We start from the raw sequence: 18,572 nt of genomic DNA on the forward strand, positions 1-18,572 counted from the left end.
TTTCATATGAATCTTATATTTATTTATATTTTAAATAATTACTAGATACTTTTACAATCATGACTATCATTATCATTTTTCTAATAATAATAATAATAATAATAATAATAGGAACCTTACACGATTTAAAAACATGATACATCGCAGTGGACAACTGTGTCATATTTAAAATAAAGGTTTTAAAAAAGAAAAAGGTGGGGGAACATGTTGGTGAATTTAGAGTTTTGTTACATATAAATATAGTCGTATATTAATCTGTATATCAATATTGATTTATTTATATTTGAAATTTAAATTAATAATATTTTTAATAAAATTTATTTTTTAATCAACCATATTATATTAATATATAAATTAATATATAATTATGTTTACAATTATACTTTCCCGTAAATTTATAGGAACAAGTTGTAGGCTTGTAGCCTTTGATGTTTCCAACGACGCCTATATTTTCTATTCGCAGTATATATAGGCTCGGCGACGGCGACATTCCGCGTCAACCGTGCTTTTGGATTTTTCTTTCCCCTCTATTTTTCACTTTTTCCCCTTTTTTCCCCGAGAGAGGGACAGAGAGAGCCCGGGGGAGAGAGTTTGTGAAAGCGGTTTTGGGTTTAGCTCCTGGTTTTCGCAGTCTCTTCCTCTTCTTTCTTCTTCTTCTTCTGCCAGTCGTCTGAGTCTCTCCGAAATGCCGCATAGCTGATAACCAACCACAAGTAAAGCACCCCTCCATTACCTTTTTACCCTAATTTTTCTCATCCCAAACTCCCTCACTCTCTCTCTCTCTGAGTGAGGATTTTGCGCTTCGTTCGAGATCGCCCGTTTACGTTTGGACATTTTGATGATTTTTTTTTCTCCTTTTTGTTAAACGATCTCTTTTCGTTTTCATTAAGATTGTGGGTTTGGTTGCTTTGTTTATTGATTGCTGTGTGTGTGCTGATCAATGAATGCTCCAATATATTTTATCATGACACTTTTTTAGTAAATTAGTAGGTTTTGCTTATTGTTTTAGGATTTCGATGAACGTTTGGTGGATTTCAACTCCCGATAAGCTTCCTCCTACTTTTCCCGTTCTTCGAATTCGCATTATCAGTCTAATTTTTCTTAGTATTTTTTACTAACTGGAGTATCCGATTCCTCTCTCTCATTCATCTTCTTCTTTACTTAATGCTAAAAATCCGATCTTTAGGGTTCGTCAGTAATTATTGTTTACAAATCGTGGGAGTTCTCTGTTATTTATCAGGAAATATGCTGTTTTTGGTTTGAATCATAGTGGGTTCCATATATTGTCTTCGAAGAATGACCTTTCCCTTGAAACCGTTCACCTTTTTTTCCTCTGGGTTGAATAACCGTTGCAATGACACCCATCCCAGGAAAAAAAGAATAGAAAAGAAAGAGATTTTAAACTTTTGAAATAGAAAAATTGAAGGGTTCTTTCGCATGTGTGCATATCTGTGACATGATCCCCTGTGTAAGCTGGGTACCGCTCGTCTATTTTTGTTTATACATTGCTACATTGGTTTGGTTTGATAAGAACTTAAATTTAAGAGGTTATACGTAGTATCGGAATTTCGATTGAATCAGGATTTTTGTTTAGTTGACCCAATTTAGACGATTTGGATTGCTTGGATTACTAAAAAAAATAATAATCGCTTTTAAAAAAAAAAAAAAAAGGTTGGATGATTTCCTTTGCATGCTCAGATGTTTCAAATTGGATTGGAATGCCCTGGACTTACCTATTTTGAAGTGCTTGCAGCGTTCTTCTCTCTTCAACGTTTCCGGACCTTGTTTGTTCGTTTGTCATGTTGTTCGGGTCGTTACTTTTCTGATTGGATCACAGTTGAGGGATGGTTTTCCATATATTTTTATTTTTATTTTTTCTAATGAATCTTTGTGATCGATTTTAGGTTCTCCTGCACTTCTGCAAAAGTTAGCAGTTCGGTCCTCGTTTTGAGCCATCGTCCTAGTGTCGTCAAATTTTGGCTCGATTATGGCTAGTGACTCTTCAATAAGCACTAATGGCCATGGTAATGGCAATGGCAATGGACAGACTAATCCACAGAGGACTTACCAAGTCGTTGTGTCTGCAACCCGAGAAATGGGTATCGGTAAGGATGGAAAACTGCCCTGGAATTTACCCACCGATCTCAAATTTTTTAAGGACATTACCACGAATACGTCTGATCCTGGGAAAAAGAATGCAATTTTAATGGGTAGGAAAACATGGGAGAGTATTCCCGTTGAAAAGCGTCCTCTTCCCGGTCGCCTTAATGTGGTTCTGACTCGCTCTGGAAGTTTTGATATTGCAACGGCAGAAAATGTTTTAATATGTGGAAGCTTGGCTTCTGCTTTGGAATTGTTAGCTGCTCCCCCGTATTGTCTGTCAATTGAAAAGGTGTTTGTGATTGGAGGTGGCCAGATATTGAGGTGTGCTTTTGTTGGTCATTATTGTATTGACGAGCACTTTTTTTTCCCCCACTATTGATCATGTTTATATACAGGGAAGCTCTCAATGCGCCTAGCTGTGATGCTATCCATATAACAGAAATTGAGGCTAGCATTGAATGTGATATATTTTTGCCTACGATTGATTCCTCTGTATTTCAACCATGGCACTCCTCCTTTCCCGTGGTGGAAAATAACATTCGATATGCCTTCACAACACTTGTTCGCGTGAGGAGTTCTGCAGTTGAATCCCTTCGTCAAAATGGTGATCTGGTCTTTGATGGTAATTCGGATTCCCCGAAGTTTGAGGTAAAGAATTTCTCGTTCTTGCCCAAGATGATCTTTGAGAGACATGAGGAGTATAGGTATCTTAGACTGGTTCAAGAAATAATTTCCGATGGCACTCTTAAAGATGATAGGACAGGGACTGGTACTCTGTCAAAGTTTGGTTGCCAGGTAAAATCTCAGATTATTAAGCAAAATTTCTTTGCTTCCATTTTAAATATATTTTGTTTACATACCGATGGCCTTCAATCGGTCGCACTTTTTCCCTTGTACTTCCACAGATGCGGTTCAATCTGCGCAGATCTTTTCCGCTTCTTACCACCAAGGCATGTGAATCTTTCTTATTAAGGAATAAAAAAAAAAAATGTGCAACCATTTGGTTGTACTGCATGTATTTCCTTTTTATCAGTAATTTTGATTAATGACGTGTTGTTGGTCACAGGCTTATTTTATTTAAAAACCAAAATTCTCTTTTTCATCTGGATAATAAGTTGATGCATGTTGTTATCATTTGGTTAATAGAAAGTATTTTGGAGAGGTGTTGTTGAAGAACTTCTATGGTTTATCAGTGGGTCGACAAGTGCCAAGGTGATAATTTCGTTATGAGCCTTTAATTTCTATGGCAAATTAAGTAAAATAATTTCATTTACCCGTGGTGTGCATATTTTAAATTGAGAATCTTCATCTATCTGATGAAGATGAGATCATGGTGAAATGGAATGTATTCATAGAGGTTGGCTTAATGACAGGTCCTTCAGGAAAGAGGCATTCATATATGGGATGGCAATGCTTCCAGAGTCTACCTTGATGGGCAAGTATTGAATTACGATATGAATAAAAACATCTATGGTCATTTGCATCTATCATGTGTGCTCTGTGGCTTGTGCATATAGCTTATGTTGTTCATTGAGTTTTGTATTTATCTTATTTGCCTGTTTCCAGCATCGGTTTGATAGACAGGGAGGAAGGCGATTTGGGACCTGTATATGGATTCCAGTGGAGACACTTTGGTGCTCGGTTAGGAGGATTCAACTTTTTCTGGTTTCATCTTGTGGATTAATCTAAGAAAATTAAATTTCACCAATTTACTCATCCATCTAACATTCTGCAGGTATACTGACATGCATGATGACTACTCTGGCCAAGGGTTTGATCAATTGTTGGATATCATTCACAAGATTAAAAATAATCCTGATGACCGACGGATAATTCTCTCAGCATGGAATCCTTCTGATCTCAAATTGATGGCACTTCCACCTTGCCATATGTTTGCCCAGGTTTGTAGTGAAGTAGTACGTACAACTCTCTTTTTCTTAATTTCTCTTTGTTATTGAGTACATCCTCTTTCTCTTTGCAGTTTTACGTGGCTAATGGCGAATTGTCATGTCAAATGTATCAGCGCTCTGCTGACATGGGCCTTGGCGTGCCTTTCAACATTGCATCTTATGCTCTCCTGACATGCATGATTGCTCAAGTTTGTGGTATGCATTTTAACAGCAATCAGTTTGTTTTTACATGTAGATGAATGAAAAGAGTTTTTGATACTGCATGTGATGGTAAATGTTAAGTACATATGAGGTTCTGAGAATCAATTCACGGATGCCTGACTATGTGATGGTTCCCTGAACATTCAATTTCATGGTTTATCATTCACTTCTATAGATCAGATTAACTGATGATGTGTATTAGGATTGGATATATCACAATTGCTTCAAAAAACTCTTCATACAGTTTCGGAGAGATCTATTTTCTTGGCTCTACTATTTAAATTAATATTAACTTTATTTGACCTAATATTGGGGGTTTTCTTAAGAATCGGTTGTAATTACCATCTGTCTTTTACAGATCTCATTCCAGGTGATTTTATCCATGTTTTTGGGGATGCTCATGTTTACCGCACTCATGTCCGACCTCTGCAGGAGCAGCTTCAGAATCCCCCTAGGCCTTTTCCAGTATGTGTAATAATGTTCGGCCAAGATTTTGGTGACTTGATTTTAATTTCATCTTGAAATATAATGCTGGTTGGGAAAGGGTATGGTTTTTGCTACTTTTTTTTTAACATTATTTGCCCCATCACTTCTAATGCAGATTTTGAGAATCAATCCAGAGAAAAAGAACATAGATTCTTTTGTGGCTGGTGATTTCAAACTCATAGGTTATGATCCTCACCAAAAGATAGAAATGAAAATGGCGGTATAGCCATATTGCAGAGGTTCTCAACTAGATGGCCTCTTCTTCCAGGCAGTACTTCCCCTAGTTTTTTAGGCAAGTGTATGGTTCTCTGTTTTTTTGTTTTCTGTCAAATTTTCAAAATGCCCCCATGATGGCTTGCTTCTCGAAGTCCACGGCGTGTCCACACCATTGCAATGAACATGTTCTCATCATCTAGTCAGCGCGTGTTGTGGTTTATAGTCTAAGTGTTGTCTATGGTCTTCTTGCAATAGCAATCTCCATGATACATCATGCTCGATGCTGAATGGTGCTAGCAAATGCATTTATTAAGTTTTTATTGTATTTTATCATGTAAGACTGATGTTAATGCGCTTTATTTCTGCATTCCTTTACCTCTACCACAATGAGTAGGAACTGATGGCTTTCTTTCTATGATGTTTCAGGCACAACTGTTGGAGGTTTATGTTACTTTGTCAGGAAAAAAAATGTTGGAGATTTATGTTGATACTGAATTCTATACGAGTTTTATTTATTTATTTTAAATATACCTTAAATCTTTGGAGATGCAGTAAGAGAGAATCCTTTTAGTTCCACAGAGTTTGGGGGTTCTAAGGTGATTTAGATTATGTTAGCTTCTGGGTTTTTAAGTTTATTTTTCTCTTCAGCTTGGCCATCACTTTCTTCATAGCTGCAAATACTCTGGTCCTATGCTAGAAAGTAGCCCGAGTTTAAAATACAGTAATATCTTCGCTTTTGTTGTTAGAAGCAACCCAAATTGCTATCATAGGTAGTGATTGCTGTGCTTGCACTCATTAAAAGATTGTAAAAGTAGATTTCAGAAACTGTTATCCGCATATCCAATCCTTAAGGAATGCATTTCCTGAAACTTTCCATTACCCATGTGCTTGTCGGGAAATGGCATCTCCCAAAAGGAATCTTGTTCACAAGGATTAGACACGGGAGTCTTACAAATTTCAAGCCAAAGTTTGGGAGTATTTAATCGAAAGCAACTGTGGTGTAAATTTTCCATTGTATGTTTGTGCTTGTCGGGAAATGGCATCTCCCAAAAGGAATCCTGTTCACAAGGATTAGACAAGGGAGTCTTACAAATTTCAAGCCGAAGTTTGGGAGTTTTTAATCGAAAGCAACTGTGGGGTAAATTTTCCATTGCATGTTTGAAAGAGTAATGTCCACACACTGTAACATCGGAGTGGAACTTGGAAGTAGAAAACTGCTACATTCTTTTAGTAATTTTAAAGTACAACAGAGTACTGTTCTTCCCTTCGAAGCCTTTGCTGCCGGGCAATGAAAGCCTCCACCCTGCGCTGGAATTCCTCTTGATTAATTTCATCCTCAGTATTTGAACTCTTCGTCGTTCTGTCACAAGAGTAGGAACTCTTCCTGAGTTTTTCTGTATCCCGACGATGTGGTACAGGGAGTGATTTCTCACCAAAGCCTCTATTTGAGTTCTGCAAGTAACTTTGAACCCTCCGGTAATCCTTAACCTTAACTTTACTATCGTATGTGCTATGCTCTTCAAGGCACCGGGTCACATTTGAGTGAACTCTTTGAATTTTTTCACTTTTCTTAAAGAACTCTTCGTAAAGATCAAATTCGGAAGTCTTTGTGGTAGAATCTCTAGTCGAAAGCTGGCCAGACTTAGCGAAAAGAGTGATGACTATAATGTTTCCGATGACAAACACGAAGCGAGGACTTGCCAGGGTGATTGTCACGTTTTGGAAATACCCATCGGAGTTCTTGAAAGCAAGTGGGAGTCGCATGGAAAGCCTAGAAATCAAGACAAGAAAAACGCATACCTTGATTATCAGGCATATGTTTGTGATCTTTTGAAGCTGGCGATGCCTTTGCATCGCGTTGGCCTGCTCAACTTTGATGTTGTAGAAATTCAATGAATCCATTCGAATATAGGACTTGAAAAACAAAGGACTGAAAGCTCAGTTTAGTTTTTCTTTTTCTTCTTTGATTTGCGCAGCTTTCACTCAAAAGGGAATTGAGTTTTCATGGAAGCTTCCTTAGCTACTGTTTGTCTGAACAGAGAGAGGACAAAAACTGCTTCCATCATGGAAGAGAAGAGAGCAGCAGATTTGAGGTTTGGGAGCATAGACACAGTTAAAAGGCAGCCCAAATCAAATAGAAATAGTTGGACAGAGGAAACAAGATTAGAAGATGCTCTACTCTCTTTGCCCAATTGGGGATAATTATGCTATTTATAGGGTGTAGAATATAGATACCTTTCACTTTTCCCTCCATTTGTTTCCTTTATTTTTTCTTTTTCTTTAAGATCTATTTACTTTTAGTTCAAACATGGAAATTGTGGACGTTTGTACCTGTACCACTCTTCAAGTGTCTTTATGGCATGTATTTGGTTATCGGATTCCTCTCTCTGTTTTTCAAATTTCTTAACAAAAAAGAAAACATGTCATTGTAGTTCAAATCGATATGATTGCCAAAGGAGGCATCCAATAGAATGCAGAAACTACAATTGATATTGACTTGGCAGCCTTTTAGTTATAAAGGCTACCCAGATTGCAAACATTGAGTGGACAACCAGACACCAGCATCACTACCAGATCCATTTCTTACCTAGTAAGAAAAACAAAAAAAGCCTAGCAACCATGCAACACTATATTTTTCCTTTTTTTCTTTCTTTCAAACTTTCACCTTTATTTAGCAGTCGGTTACACTGCTTTTCCTTTTCCTTTTTCTTTTTCTTTTCATTTTTGAACAAGAGAATTAATTTACTCTGATGCTTCTTCTTCCTAGAACCCACCAATGATCGATAGTGCGGCTTTTTTATCCTTTGCTTGTCTTCTTCTTCTTTCATTTTAGTTGAGACCCTGAATTATATACTGAGATAACTAAAAGAAGTTACTGTTCTTAACATCATATGAATTTGCAGTCGAATAAGTGGGTGTGAAATACCCTTTTACTACTAAAATATTACTCGATAATAAGATAAATTTAAGCAATATTAAGGTGATTATAGCTTATTCTATCTATCTTCTTCCCTTTTTTGTGTTCTCGACAAAAGAGGATAAGAGACGGGTGGTTCGACAATATTAACATTCTGCACTCGTTGGCTTCTGAATATTTATTATCTTCTTCCGAAGTGACGGAGTCTGCAAATTTTAGGTGATAGACAAAAACCTTTAAAGAAGGCCAGAAGTGTACTAATGCTTCTACTCCTTGGTGAGATTTTAGGACATTTGTCTTCTTTAATTAACAAAGAAGCTTAATGCTTTCGGGCTTTATATATGGAGACTGGGAGAGTACTCTCATTGAGAGAAGGGAAAGCAAGATAAAATATATATATATATATATATCAGTGCTGGCAAGAAAGAAGTAGACGAAGAGAACATACCGCAAGTGGGTCATCCAGAGGGTAAAGATGATGATATTTCCAGAAGGAAGTGAGAAGTGAACCCAAGTGATCTTACCCCATGAAGTTATTGTTAGAAAAAATTAGATCGAGTGTACAGCAAAAGCATTTATCTCGAGAGCGGTAAATCTTATATCTGATACGGATTCATTGTTGTTGTTAATCTGAAATCATTTTCATCGATACTGGAGCGTGTAAATCTTAAATGTGAAATATTTGAGAAAGATTGGCGGGCTTTTAAAGGACAGATTGGCTGGCTTTCAAAGGACAGTTCATTCACAAAACCTTTCAATTCATATTCTATCGTTTAATTATTATAATTTTTTCATATTTTCAAACAAAATAAAATAAATAATTTATTTTTTTGAATTCCAAAACAAAATATATATATATTAAAAATATATATTTTAATGATATTTTATTTAATTTTTAACTTTTATCTTAATTCATCTCATCTCATCTATGCAAACAAATAAGATTATATTGAACCATAATTAGACCTGACATGAAAAGCCAAGGCTGCTCCCACTGTGTGCCCCCATTCCTACGGTTATGTTATCTCATGATAGTGTTCTAAATATTGATCAGTTAATCCCAACATGAGTTCTAACATAAATACTGAGCTTCTCAATTTTTTGCATACTTCTCATATCACTATTAGGGTTAAAAGACTTATCTTAGTTAAATGGATTCCGCCTCCTTTAAGCATTCTTAAACTGAATATTGACGGTGTCTCAAAAGGTAATCCTAGACCTGTTGGTTGTGATGGTGTTTTATATTCTAATAATTGCTCTATTATTGCTGGTTTCTTTTGTGTTTTAGGTGTCAGTACTAAAACTTTTGTAAAATTATCTACATTAAGAGTTGGTTTAACTTTGTGTTATAAGCTGAACATCACTAACCTGATTGTTGAGACTGAGTCTCTCATTATGGTTAATTGGCTCACTAAAAGCTCATCTTCCCCCCCTAATTATTCAACTATTTGGGATGACATTTTACAGATCAACAATGATTTTTCTTTCAATATTATTCATATCTACATAGAATATAATACGATAGCAGACAGTCTAGTAAATTATGGTGCAATAGAACAATATAAAATTTTCATCTTTATTTCAAGAGAATATCTTATAACCGGTTGGGCTAATAACCCTAGAATAACAGCCCCTAATTCTGTGATGACACATAGACATCACACCATATGTTTCATGTGGCCGCATTTGAGAGAATTGGAAATTCACATTCATTACCTGGACATCCCTCGCTTGCACCCCTCGCACCGGACCCTCACATGAACCCTCGCTGACATGACCACCCCTTGCATTGCTCGTAGCCGTCGTACCCCTTGAACTGCTCGTAGACCACAGCTTTTGGCCACACCCAAAAGAACACCGTCTCCAACAACAAGGTTACGACCAATCTAGTTTCTGTGAGAGTGAGGTATTGGATTGGATGAAATCGAAATTATCGGATGCATACGACTTAAGAGCAAGGGAGAGAGCACGCATGAAGATGAAGAAAGAGGACACGGTGAAGCTGATCAACGCTGAGGGTTTCAAATTCGTGGTCGATAACGAAGCCACCATGGTTTCTCTGGCCTCACTCTCTCTCTCTCTCTCTCTCTCTCTCTCTCTCTCTCTCTCTCTCTCTCTCTCTCTCTCTTTTCCCCTTTTTAAACTTCTTTCCAGACCGAATACAATTAGGGCTGCCATCCCTTTGCTTCACCGTCATGAAATGGGGAAATCGAGTTGATGAAATGCGTTCATCATTGAGTTCTTTGTTTTTTCTTTTCTTTTTTTTTTTTGGTTCGTTTGGCCTTTGATGGTGTGGTTTTCATAAGGTGCTCACCACTCTTTTCTTTTTCTTTTTCTTTTTCTATTTTTTGGATATGAAAAAAATGAGATTTTTGTGTTACAGTGGTACTGGGTGCTATTGGTGGTGGTGTTAGGAAGAAATTGTGCTCTATTTTTTATCCTAAAAAATAGAGGTTTTTTGGGCGGTTGGGACACAGCGTCTGGGCTATTTTCATGGTGGTTCAAGGTTGGCTACGGAGGTTAGACGTGGGGCTTCGTGGTAAAACTGTCCTTACGATGCCATGCAATGCTTGGTTGTCTCATGGTGCGGCGGTTTTTTTTTTTTAGGTGGCAAGGGTTGGTGGCGCATGGTGGGGCTTTGGGGGTGGGTTAACGTAGGCTAAATGGAGTGCACTTTCTCTCTATGTATGTGTGTGTGCAGTGGCTTCCAAATTTGGGATTGATGTGGATGGAGGGGCTATTGTGGGTTTTATCAAGCGGCGTGGAATTGAGATGGCGTCGGACTGGTGGTTCCGGCCCAGATTGGTTATTAAAAATAAATAATTTTATTTTATCTCATTTAATCATTATAATTTTTTTAAATTTTTATACAAAATATAATAAATAATTTAATTTTTTCAAATCTCAGTATAAAATTAATATAAAAAAATTATATTATAATAATATTTTATTTATTACTATTTAAAACATTTCATTTCATCTTAACTATGTAACCAAACCTAACAGCACGAGTGTAATGTAAACGAATGTAAGGTAAATTTGATGTAATTTTTGAAATGGCAGCACGAGTGTGGAACGCTATTAAACAAAATAAAATAAAATAACTCGACCGCTTAGAAACGGAACTTTTATTTCAGAGCATTGCTACTCATAAGCCCCATACACCACACACCACATATTTTTTATTTTTTTAAATTTTTTTACATTTTTTTTTAGATTTATTCTTTTTAAACTAATTCAATTTTTCTATTCATTATTCATATACTAAACATTTGATAAAATAAAAAAATAAAAAAATTTAAAAAAATGGATGGTGTGTGGTGTATAGACTTATGAGTAGAATTTTTCTTTATTTCAACTCCCCAAAGTATATGATTGCTCGATACACCCTAGATCGTGCAGGTATTTCTACTATTAGGCATTAAATATTATCAACTTTTACCTTATTTTTTTGTACCATCTATTTAAGATGAGCGGTGCTATTCTGTCGTTCTTTTTTACTGCACGGTCATTTTATTTTTTTTTAATTTTTTTAATATATTTAAATATTTTTAAAAAATATAAAAAAAAATACTAATATATTTAAAATTATTTTTTTAATTATTAAATAAAAAAATTTAAAAAATAATTTGTGACCAACGGTAACTTTGAAGGGGCACGGGAAGAGTACATCACAGCATTTCCCATACAAGATATCTATTTCTTTTACGAAACTTGGGAGGTTCTGTCTGTCTTAATTCGATTGGTTTTTGGCATGCAGACAAAGATGCCAGCCTGTAGATGAAAATGCCAGGAAGGCTAGTTTTTGGGTGGTTTTTCTATTTGCTTCGTGCTTTAGATTTTGGAAATATACCTTAGGCAACTTGGCGTACTGGAAGCATCTGAATTAGCATATAACAGAACATGGAATACCTTTTTATCCAGAGAAAAGCGTCTGATCTAGTATTTATATATCCTCTTATACGCATATCCGATCTCTAAGACACGTGTATTTCATGAAATATTGCATCAAGCATCTGCTTTTGACAAATTATTTATGATATCTGATAAATATTCAAGGGCACATATGAGGGAGATATTAATATACATGCACAGTTACGTCGGAATTGAAGTGAAATGCTTCACGTTCTTGAGTAATTCTATGGCACTCTTCTTCCTTACGAAACTTTTGCTGCTGGGTAATGAAAGCCTCCACCTTGAGCTGGAACTCCTCGTTGCTTATTTCATCCTCTGGACATGAACTTTTCGCCATAACCTCATCGGAAGGACCGGTAGTCTTGCTGCATTTCTGTGTCTCCGAACGTCGGAGTACTCGGATTGATTTCTCACACAACCCACTGTTTGAATTTTGCGAGAAACTTTGAATCCTCCGGTAATCTTTAAATGTACTCTCATCAGATACGCTAAGTTTGCCGACGTACGGGGTCATATCTGGGTGAATTCTCTGTTTCTTTTCACTGTTCTTGATGAACTCCTCGTATAGATCAAATCCAGTAGTCTTTGCTGCAGAATCTCGAGCTGAAAACTGCCCCGACTTGGCGAAAAGAGTGAAAATTATAACGTTTCCGATGACAAACACGAAGCGAGGACTGACCAAGACAACTTTAACCTCATGGAAATAGCCGCTGGAGTTCTTGACAGCAAGCGGGAGTTGCATGGAAAACCTGGAAATCAAGACCAGGACAATGCATACCTCAATTACCCGGCACAGGTTTGCGATCTTTTGAAGCTGGCGATGCCTTGACAACGCTTTCGCCTTCTCAACTTTGATTTTGTAAAAATTGATCGAATCCATTCGAGTACAGGATTTGAGAGACAGAAGGGCTTTGTTTTTCAACTTTCACTCGAAAGGTTGAGACTTCATCAAAGCTTCATGAGCAACCATTTGTCTGAACAGAGAAAAGAGAAAAACTGCTTCCATGGTCGAAGACAATACGGCAGATTTCAAGTTTCGAAGCATAGGGAACTTCAGAGGCAGCCACGGTTTCAGGGGGAAAATAGAGAAAGGTTCGGTGGGCAGAGAGAATAGAGTGTCTCGGTTTGTTCGCCAGGGGATGTTCTTTGAAATGGTTTGTGTTGATTTTTATAGGCTCTAAATTTACTCTAAACTTCCCTTTCTTCTTTTCCATTTTTCTCAAAAATCTTTTATAAAAAAGTAATTTTACAAATTAATAACACATCTCGAAAGACAGCATCCAACTACTCCTACTCATTTAGAATGATGTCATCCCAATTATATCATCTAATATACTATCAAAATATTACTAATAATGTTACATGCAGTTTTAGAATATGTAAATACTGTGTAATTATTTTGAAAAAAAGTGAAATCCACGATTAAAAAGTTAATTTTTTTTTATATAGATTCCATATTAATTTTTTTTTTCAAAAAGATTGTACACCACCTGCACAACTACGACTGTAGATATCATTTCTCAAATATTAGACTACCTAAAATATATCATCACAATGATATATGTAAAATTGAAGATAAAAATAACTTTTTTGAGTATTGCTACATCTGCAAATGAATGATACAAAATAATCATACAAACTGATGTAATTTTATTTGATTTATTATATCTATTTTATAATTTGATAAATCACATTAAATCACATCAGTTTTTAAGATTATTTTTATATAATTTATTTCTAGCTGAAGTGTTAAAATTGTTCAAATCGAACAAATTATTTCTTTAATTTTCCTGACGTCAGAATATGCAAATTGAGAGCTATTTGATTGAACCAATGCACTTTGTCGCTTTGGCTAATAGCATTTATCCAGAAAACCGAATAGAATAAATTCTCCATCCCTGGTTTTGGGGTAAGAATATGGTTCGTGTTTAACTTGTATACCAAGAAAACAAATTAGGTTAATTATACATCTAATATAATGCACTCTGCTTTTATGCATGATATGGTATTTAATAATTAGCCACTATTTATTATATTATATTTATGGATCAAGTATTTGATACAATGTCAAATAATATTAAAATGATGACGATAATAATTATTTTTCTTTAAACATACTACAAATTTTACTAAGTATTCACCAATAAAAAGCTACATCAAAATAAAAATAATAATAATTATTTATATATTTATATATATCAGAAAATCTATTTGCAATCTTTAAATATGAATTGCATGTGCAAGCCCTTTATTAAATGAGAAAAACATCATTTTAAAATAGATATTTTTTTAATTTTAAAAAATTTTAAAAATAAAATTATCTAAACCTGCATTTCAGTTCTCAAATAGAAATTATACGTAATATTGCTCTATATATATATATATATATTAAATAGCTTTGATTAGTTTGAGTTGCTTAATTCGGGGTCTAGAAGATGAATCAATTATAGATTAAGCTCTCTTTATCTCTCTCTTCCTTTATATAAATATATATATATATATATATATATATATATATTTCTATAGGATTGGGTTTATTCTTATCATATATGCTTCTTCCAATAGACCAACCCCTCTAAGCTGCTGCTTCTTCTTTTGCTTTTGATTGAGATGAATGCATGATTGGTACCAAATACGCGAAAGTAACACGGTTTTTGTCTTCTGATTGAAGATTCACTGCACGGTTTTTGTCTTCTGATTGAAGATTCACTGCAACAAAATGTTACTTTCCAAGCCATTGAGTTATTTAATTTCATTCTTCAAACCAAAATGTTAGGCCCCTTTTGGTCGTAAGATTCGGCTCAAATCAGTTCAGTTTAATTTAATGTTTAGTTGAATCTAATATTTAAATACTTAATTCTTAAATTACTAAATTTATCTCAATTCAAAACCTCCATATATGTGAAACATATAATTTTTTTTAACTAAACACGTCTTTATACGTAAGACTCACAACCTATTTTAAATTTTTATAAATAGTACTAAACTCATTTTAATATCTAAACACATATAAACTCATTTTAAATAATTCACACATACCTCATTTCATCTATTTAATTCGTTACTATTTATAAAGAATTCAGATCAGTTCAACCCAACATCCAAATGCAGCTTAAGAATTTAATGAATTCTTTATAGTAAAATATCTTCAAAATTCTAGAAAATCCCAATACTCTTTATATGGATGCTAAAAACACAAGGAAAATGTTCAAGTTATTACAAGCATTAAGAAATTAGTGACACATCACCCATACAGTAAATTTTGATTGGACTCGTGTTTTTATTATACTTTGAATTGTATGTAAAATCTATATTTTAAAATTAGCAGTCTAACTTTATCAACTCAAAAATGTGCCCATTAAGAAAATGATATAAGAAGTCTTGAATCTAAATTTCTATAACATGATATTAAGAAAATTAAATTCATGTCCATTACCCTAATTTTGTAAAAAAATATATATATATATATATAGTATTTTGAATAAAAGAAATTCCAACTGTATGCATAATAGACATATATAAAATTTATATATTCACGTGAATTTTTATCGTTAGCTATATGTATACGTATAATTTTGTAAAATTTAATGTACAGATGGGAAAATAATATTATCCTAGCAATGCTACGTATAATTGTTATTTAAAAATTATAGTACAGATCTAAATAAATTTATTTTTAAAATTTATAAAAATATTTTTTTTAAATAATATTTTTTTAATTTAATAAAAAATATGTATAGCAATTGCAAATAGAATTTCTCTTCTGTCATCCTACGTCCCTACTACGCAAAACAATATAGAAAAATATAGTTGTAAGTATAATTGTGCACTAATCTGTACGCTAATATGATGTGATTGATTAAAAAGTAAATTTTATTAAAAACAGTGTTAATTTAAATTTTAAATATGAATAAATCAGTATTGGTATACAGATTAGTGCGTGACTGTACTTATATGAAGCAAAACTCAAAGAATATTGATATGAAGAACGGCGTCGTTGGGAGATGGGTTTTCTTTTTCATATCATCGAAACCCTAGTTGTATAAGTGCCTCCGCTCTTCGTTTGCTGCACACAGCCTCTTTCTATCTCTTGCTCGCTCTCTTCGTCTCCGCGATCCGGTCCGATGGTATGCATCACCGTACTCGTGTTTTTCCGATGGATTCATCGTCATCTGTTAAGTTCCTGACTGCATCGCTCTAACAGTGTTCGGTTTTTTTCCCGTGACAGGCTCCAAAGAAAGACAAGGCTCCTCCACCCTCCTCCAAGCCTGCCAAATCTGGCGGTGGGAAGCAGAAGAAGAAGGTTTGATCCACCCTAATTAGTAGCCGCCGTTGGCTTATTTTATTTTATTATAGCGAGTGGGTGAAGTAGTTTGATGAACATTAGGTGGAGAGGCGAAAAATGGGTGTCTGATAACATGTATATAGTTATTTATTTATTTATTCGGTGGTAAAACAGAAGTGGAGCAAGGGAAAGCAGAAGGAGAAGGTGAACAACATGGTGCTTTTCGACCAGGGTACCTATGACAAGCTCCTCTCCGAGGCTCCCAAATACAAGCTTATCACCCCCTCCATTCTCTCCGACCGTTTGAGGGTATCCCCTTTTTTCTTTAAAGAAAAATTAGTGTCGTTTTGTTTTTCTTCGACGTTGCGGCGTGAATAATTAGTTCATAAGAAACTTTGTATTTTTTTTTTTTTTTTACAATTAGTGGGAATGTAAAGCAGGTAGGCTATTGTTGTATGTGAATATGAGATATAATCCGTTCAATCATGGATTAAAAATCACTGGGAAAGTTAAATAATTTACTAGGAACAAAATAGCTGCCTCCGCGACAGTCAGTTTTTAATTGTGTTAAGATTACATTGTTCATCGGGAGAATCCCTATCTGAGACATAGGTGCTGGTGGGCAATTTTTTTTGGGGGGGGGGGGCGGGAGATGTAGTATACAAACAAACATGTCCTGCTAGTTTGATGCTTTCTACAAGGTTATTATGATTGATTGTGGGTGAGTGTGCAAGGAAAAAAGTAAAAGAAAGAGAAGCTAACATCAGCCATTCTTAAAATTCCTGTGCCCTTCGTGGGTGGTAGGTCTGTACCAAACCTCTGTGGAAGAGAGGAGTCTACTAGGCTGTTAGTACATTGTTAAATGGCTGAGAAGTTGGATTCAATATGATGAGGAAAAGCTCCTTTTGTTGAAGGAGTTATGTAAATTCTTCGATAGATCATAGATTAACAAGGCAATTTTTTATTCTGCAGTTGTGATTATTGTGAAAATTTATATCCATGTATGATTTTGTTAGATTTCAATTTTTTATAGATTGTATGCTTATAGTTTTTCTTTTATTTGTGTGTGTGTCATAAGATAAATTCTCTTCTTTTTTTTCTCTTAGTTTTTTGTTTTTATTCGTTCCTCAACTCATTCTGTTAAAAGGAGGTTTCTAATCATATAAAACTTTCAGGTATATTCATATCTTTACAGTTTGATAAAAGAAAATGTGTACTTTGAATAATTTTCTAGCTGGTAGATATCTAGTACGCTTTCTACTCAATGCTTACACGGTCAAGGCCTAGGCTATTGATAGGGTCTTCAACTTAGTTTTACGTGAGTGTTTGCTTGCAAAGTTGACAAGGATGTCTTAAGTTACGTGAGAGTTTCTTTGGCTCTTGCCTATGCTTATGATCAATAAAATCGAATTTACCGATTAAAATTTACCTTGTATTCACCCCTAACTTCCATCTGTAACTAGGTATTCACATTCGTATACTTCCTGTATACTTGGACTATGACTAATTCTTGATTTAATAAAACTTTATTTTTACTTATTAAAAAGAAAGTTTACAGCTACTTTTACTTGTAAAAGAAAGTCAACAGCTACGTCCTTTTAATGTACTCAACACCGTCCGCTTTGCTCCTTTCTTTCTTCTTCTTATTTTCTTTATTTTTTAATATGTGTTCTTTATATTTAATTTGTCTCATTTTTGTATGGCTGGCACAGATTAGTGGATCACTTGCAAGGAGGGCTATCAGGGAATTAATGGCGAGAGGTTTGATTAGGATGGTTTCTGCACATTCAAGCCAGCAGATATACACACGGGCAACAAACACCTAATCTTTCTTCCCGGTGGTTTGGTGGTTTTATGTAGTGTTTTTGAGTTTGGCAGCTTTTATTATTTCTAATGTTATGACACATTCATTCTGGGTCATCTTCTATCTGCTAGAGTGAGTACATTAGCTTAGTTTTAGACTATCTGCTATCTCCGATTTAAAAAAAAAAAAAGAAAAGAAAAAAGTTATGGATCATCTGCTATCATTTAATCGTGATCATATGGAGTGATGGAGACTTTTATATCCGTGTTTTTCTTCAGAATAGCATCAATTCGTAAAATGGAAATTTGATGTTGATGCTCATGACCTTCGACATCGCAGGCTGACTGACTTGTGCCCTTTTGTAAGCCTAGGGCTAGAGTGCCAAAGAGTAGGTCTATTTGCAAGCTCCTTTATATTAATGCATTGTTGATGTGAGTTTGTTGTAGCAGTTCATATAAAAAATTTATTGATATTATTAACTCTTTTTATGAATATAAGTGGCGAGCTATGTACCAAGCTTGCAAATAGAATCTCTCAAGAAATATGAAGTTTTTATTAGATTAAATACTATTGTAGCAGAAACGATTATCACTTGGAATTAAATTACTTCTGGAATGCCGAAGGAGAGATAAAACAATAATAATAATAGAATGTTTATCTAACCGTTTAACCAGCCGCTGTGTGACGCCCATTAAAAGAAAAAGAAAAAGAAAAAATAACTACTACAGGCGGTTC

General features: G+C 34.8%; 3 protein-coding genes and 1 long non-coding RNA gene across 4 annotated transcripts; 2 read left to right on the forward strand and 2 right to left on the reverse strand.

Moving 5' to 3' along the window:
- The first annotated feature begins 480 nt into the window (after window positions 1–480).
- LOC122313275 (bifunctional dihydrofolate reductase-thymidylate synthase-like) lies at window positions 481–5,572 on the forward strand. Its single transcript, XM_043128115.1, has 12 exons — window positions 481–713; window positions 1,905–2,424; window positions 2,499–2,898; window positions 3,009–3,053; window positions 3,250–3,315; window positions 3,477–3,538; window positions 3,670–3,744; window positions 3,839–4,004; window positions 4,085–4,208; window positions 4,573–4,679; window positions 4,816–4,992; window positions 5,343–5,572. Exons 2-11 carry the CDS (start codon window positions 1,988–1,990, stop codon window positions 4,924–4,926), a joined length of 1,593 nt encoding a protein of 530 aa, XP_042984049.1. The 5' UTR covers window positions 481–713; window positions 1,905–1,987; the 3' UTR covers window positions 4,927–4,992; window positions 5,343–5,572.
- A 478-nt stretch (window positions 5,573–6,050) lies between these two features.
- On the reverse strand, window positions 6,051–12,898 carry LOC122312783. Its single transcript, XM_043127435.1, has 2 exons — window positions 11,915–12,898; window positions 6,051–6,854 (listed from the first exon to the last, which is right to left on the reverse strand). Exons 1-2 carry the CDS (start codon window positions 12,626–12,628, stop codon window positions 6,153–6,155), a joined length of 1,416 nt encoding a protein of 471 aa, XP_042983369.1. The 5' UTR covers window positions 12,629–12,898; the 3' UTR covers window positions 6,051–6,152.
- On the reverse strand, window positions 7,343–8,415 carry LOC122313276. Its single transcript, XR_006243345.1, has 2 exons — window positions 8,282–8,415; window positions 7,343–7,769 (listed from the first exon to the last, which is right to left on the reverse strand). It is a non-coding gene; the product is annotated as an uncharacterized LOC122313276 (long non-coding RNA).
- Window positions 12,899–15,736: 2,838 nt separating the features above from the next.
- On the forward strand, window positions 15,737–18,050 carry LOC122314446 (40S ribosomal protein S25-2-like). Its single transcript, XM_043130061.1, has 4 exons — window positions 15,737–15,875; window positions 15,977–16,051; window positions 16,208–16,342; window positions 17,746–18,050. Exons 1-4 carry the CDS (start codon window positions 15,873–15,875, stop codon window positions 17,857–17,859), a joined length of 327 nt encoding a protein of 108 aa, XP_042985995.1. The 5' UTR covers window positions 15,737–15,872; the 3' UTR covers window positions 17,860–18,050.
- Window positions 18,051–18,572: the final 522 nt, after the last annotated feature.

Source organism: Carya illinoinensis, chromosome 6 (assembly GCF_018687715.1).
Source record: "Carya illinoinensis cultivar Pawnee chromosome 6, C.illinoinensisPawnee_v1, whole genome shotgun sequence".
In the NCBI taxonomy this organism is placed as follows: domain Eukaryota; kingdom Viridiplantae; phylum Streptophyta; class Magnoliopsida; order Fagales; family Juglandaceae; genus Carya; species Carya illinoinensis.

Excerpts from the sequence above, each read along its gene's own strand:
- LOC122313275 (XM_043128115.1), top strand. The coding sequence starts at position 1,988 with ATGGCTAGTGACTCTTCAATAAGCACTAATGGCCATGGTAATGGCAAT. Across the intron at positions 3,745-3,838 it reads TGGAGACACTTTGGTGCTCG|GTATACTGACATGCATGATG; the intron begins GTTAGGAGGATT and ends AACATTCTGCAG. Across the intron at positions 4,005-4,084 it reads CTTGCCATATGTTTGCCCAG|TTTTACGTGGCTAATGGCGA; the intron begins GTTTGTAGTGAA and ends TTCTCTTTGCAG.
- LOC122312783 (XM_043127435.1), bottom strand. The coding sequence starts at position 12,628 with ATGGATTCGATCAATTTTTACAAAATCAAAGTTGAGAAGGCGAAAGCG. Across the intron at positions 6,855-11,914 it reads ACGTAACTGTGCATGTATAT|GCTTTCAGTCCTTTGTTTTT; the intron begins TAATATCTCCCT and ends AAACTAAACTGA.
- LOC122314446 (XM_043130061.1), top strand. Across the intron at positions 16,052-16,207 it reads GTGGGAAGCAGAAGAAGAAG|AAGTGGAGCAAGGGAAAGCA; the intron begins GTTTGATCCACC and ends GTGGTAAAACAG. Across the intron at positions 16,343-17,745 it reads TTCTCTCCGACCGTTTGAGG|ATTAGTGGATCACTTGCAAG; the intron begins GTATCCCCTTTT and ends TGGCTGGCACAG.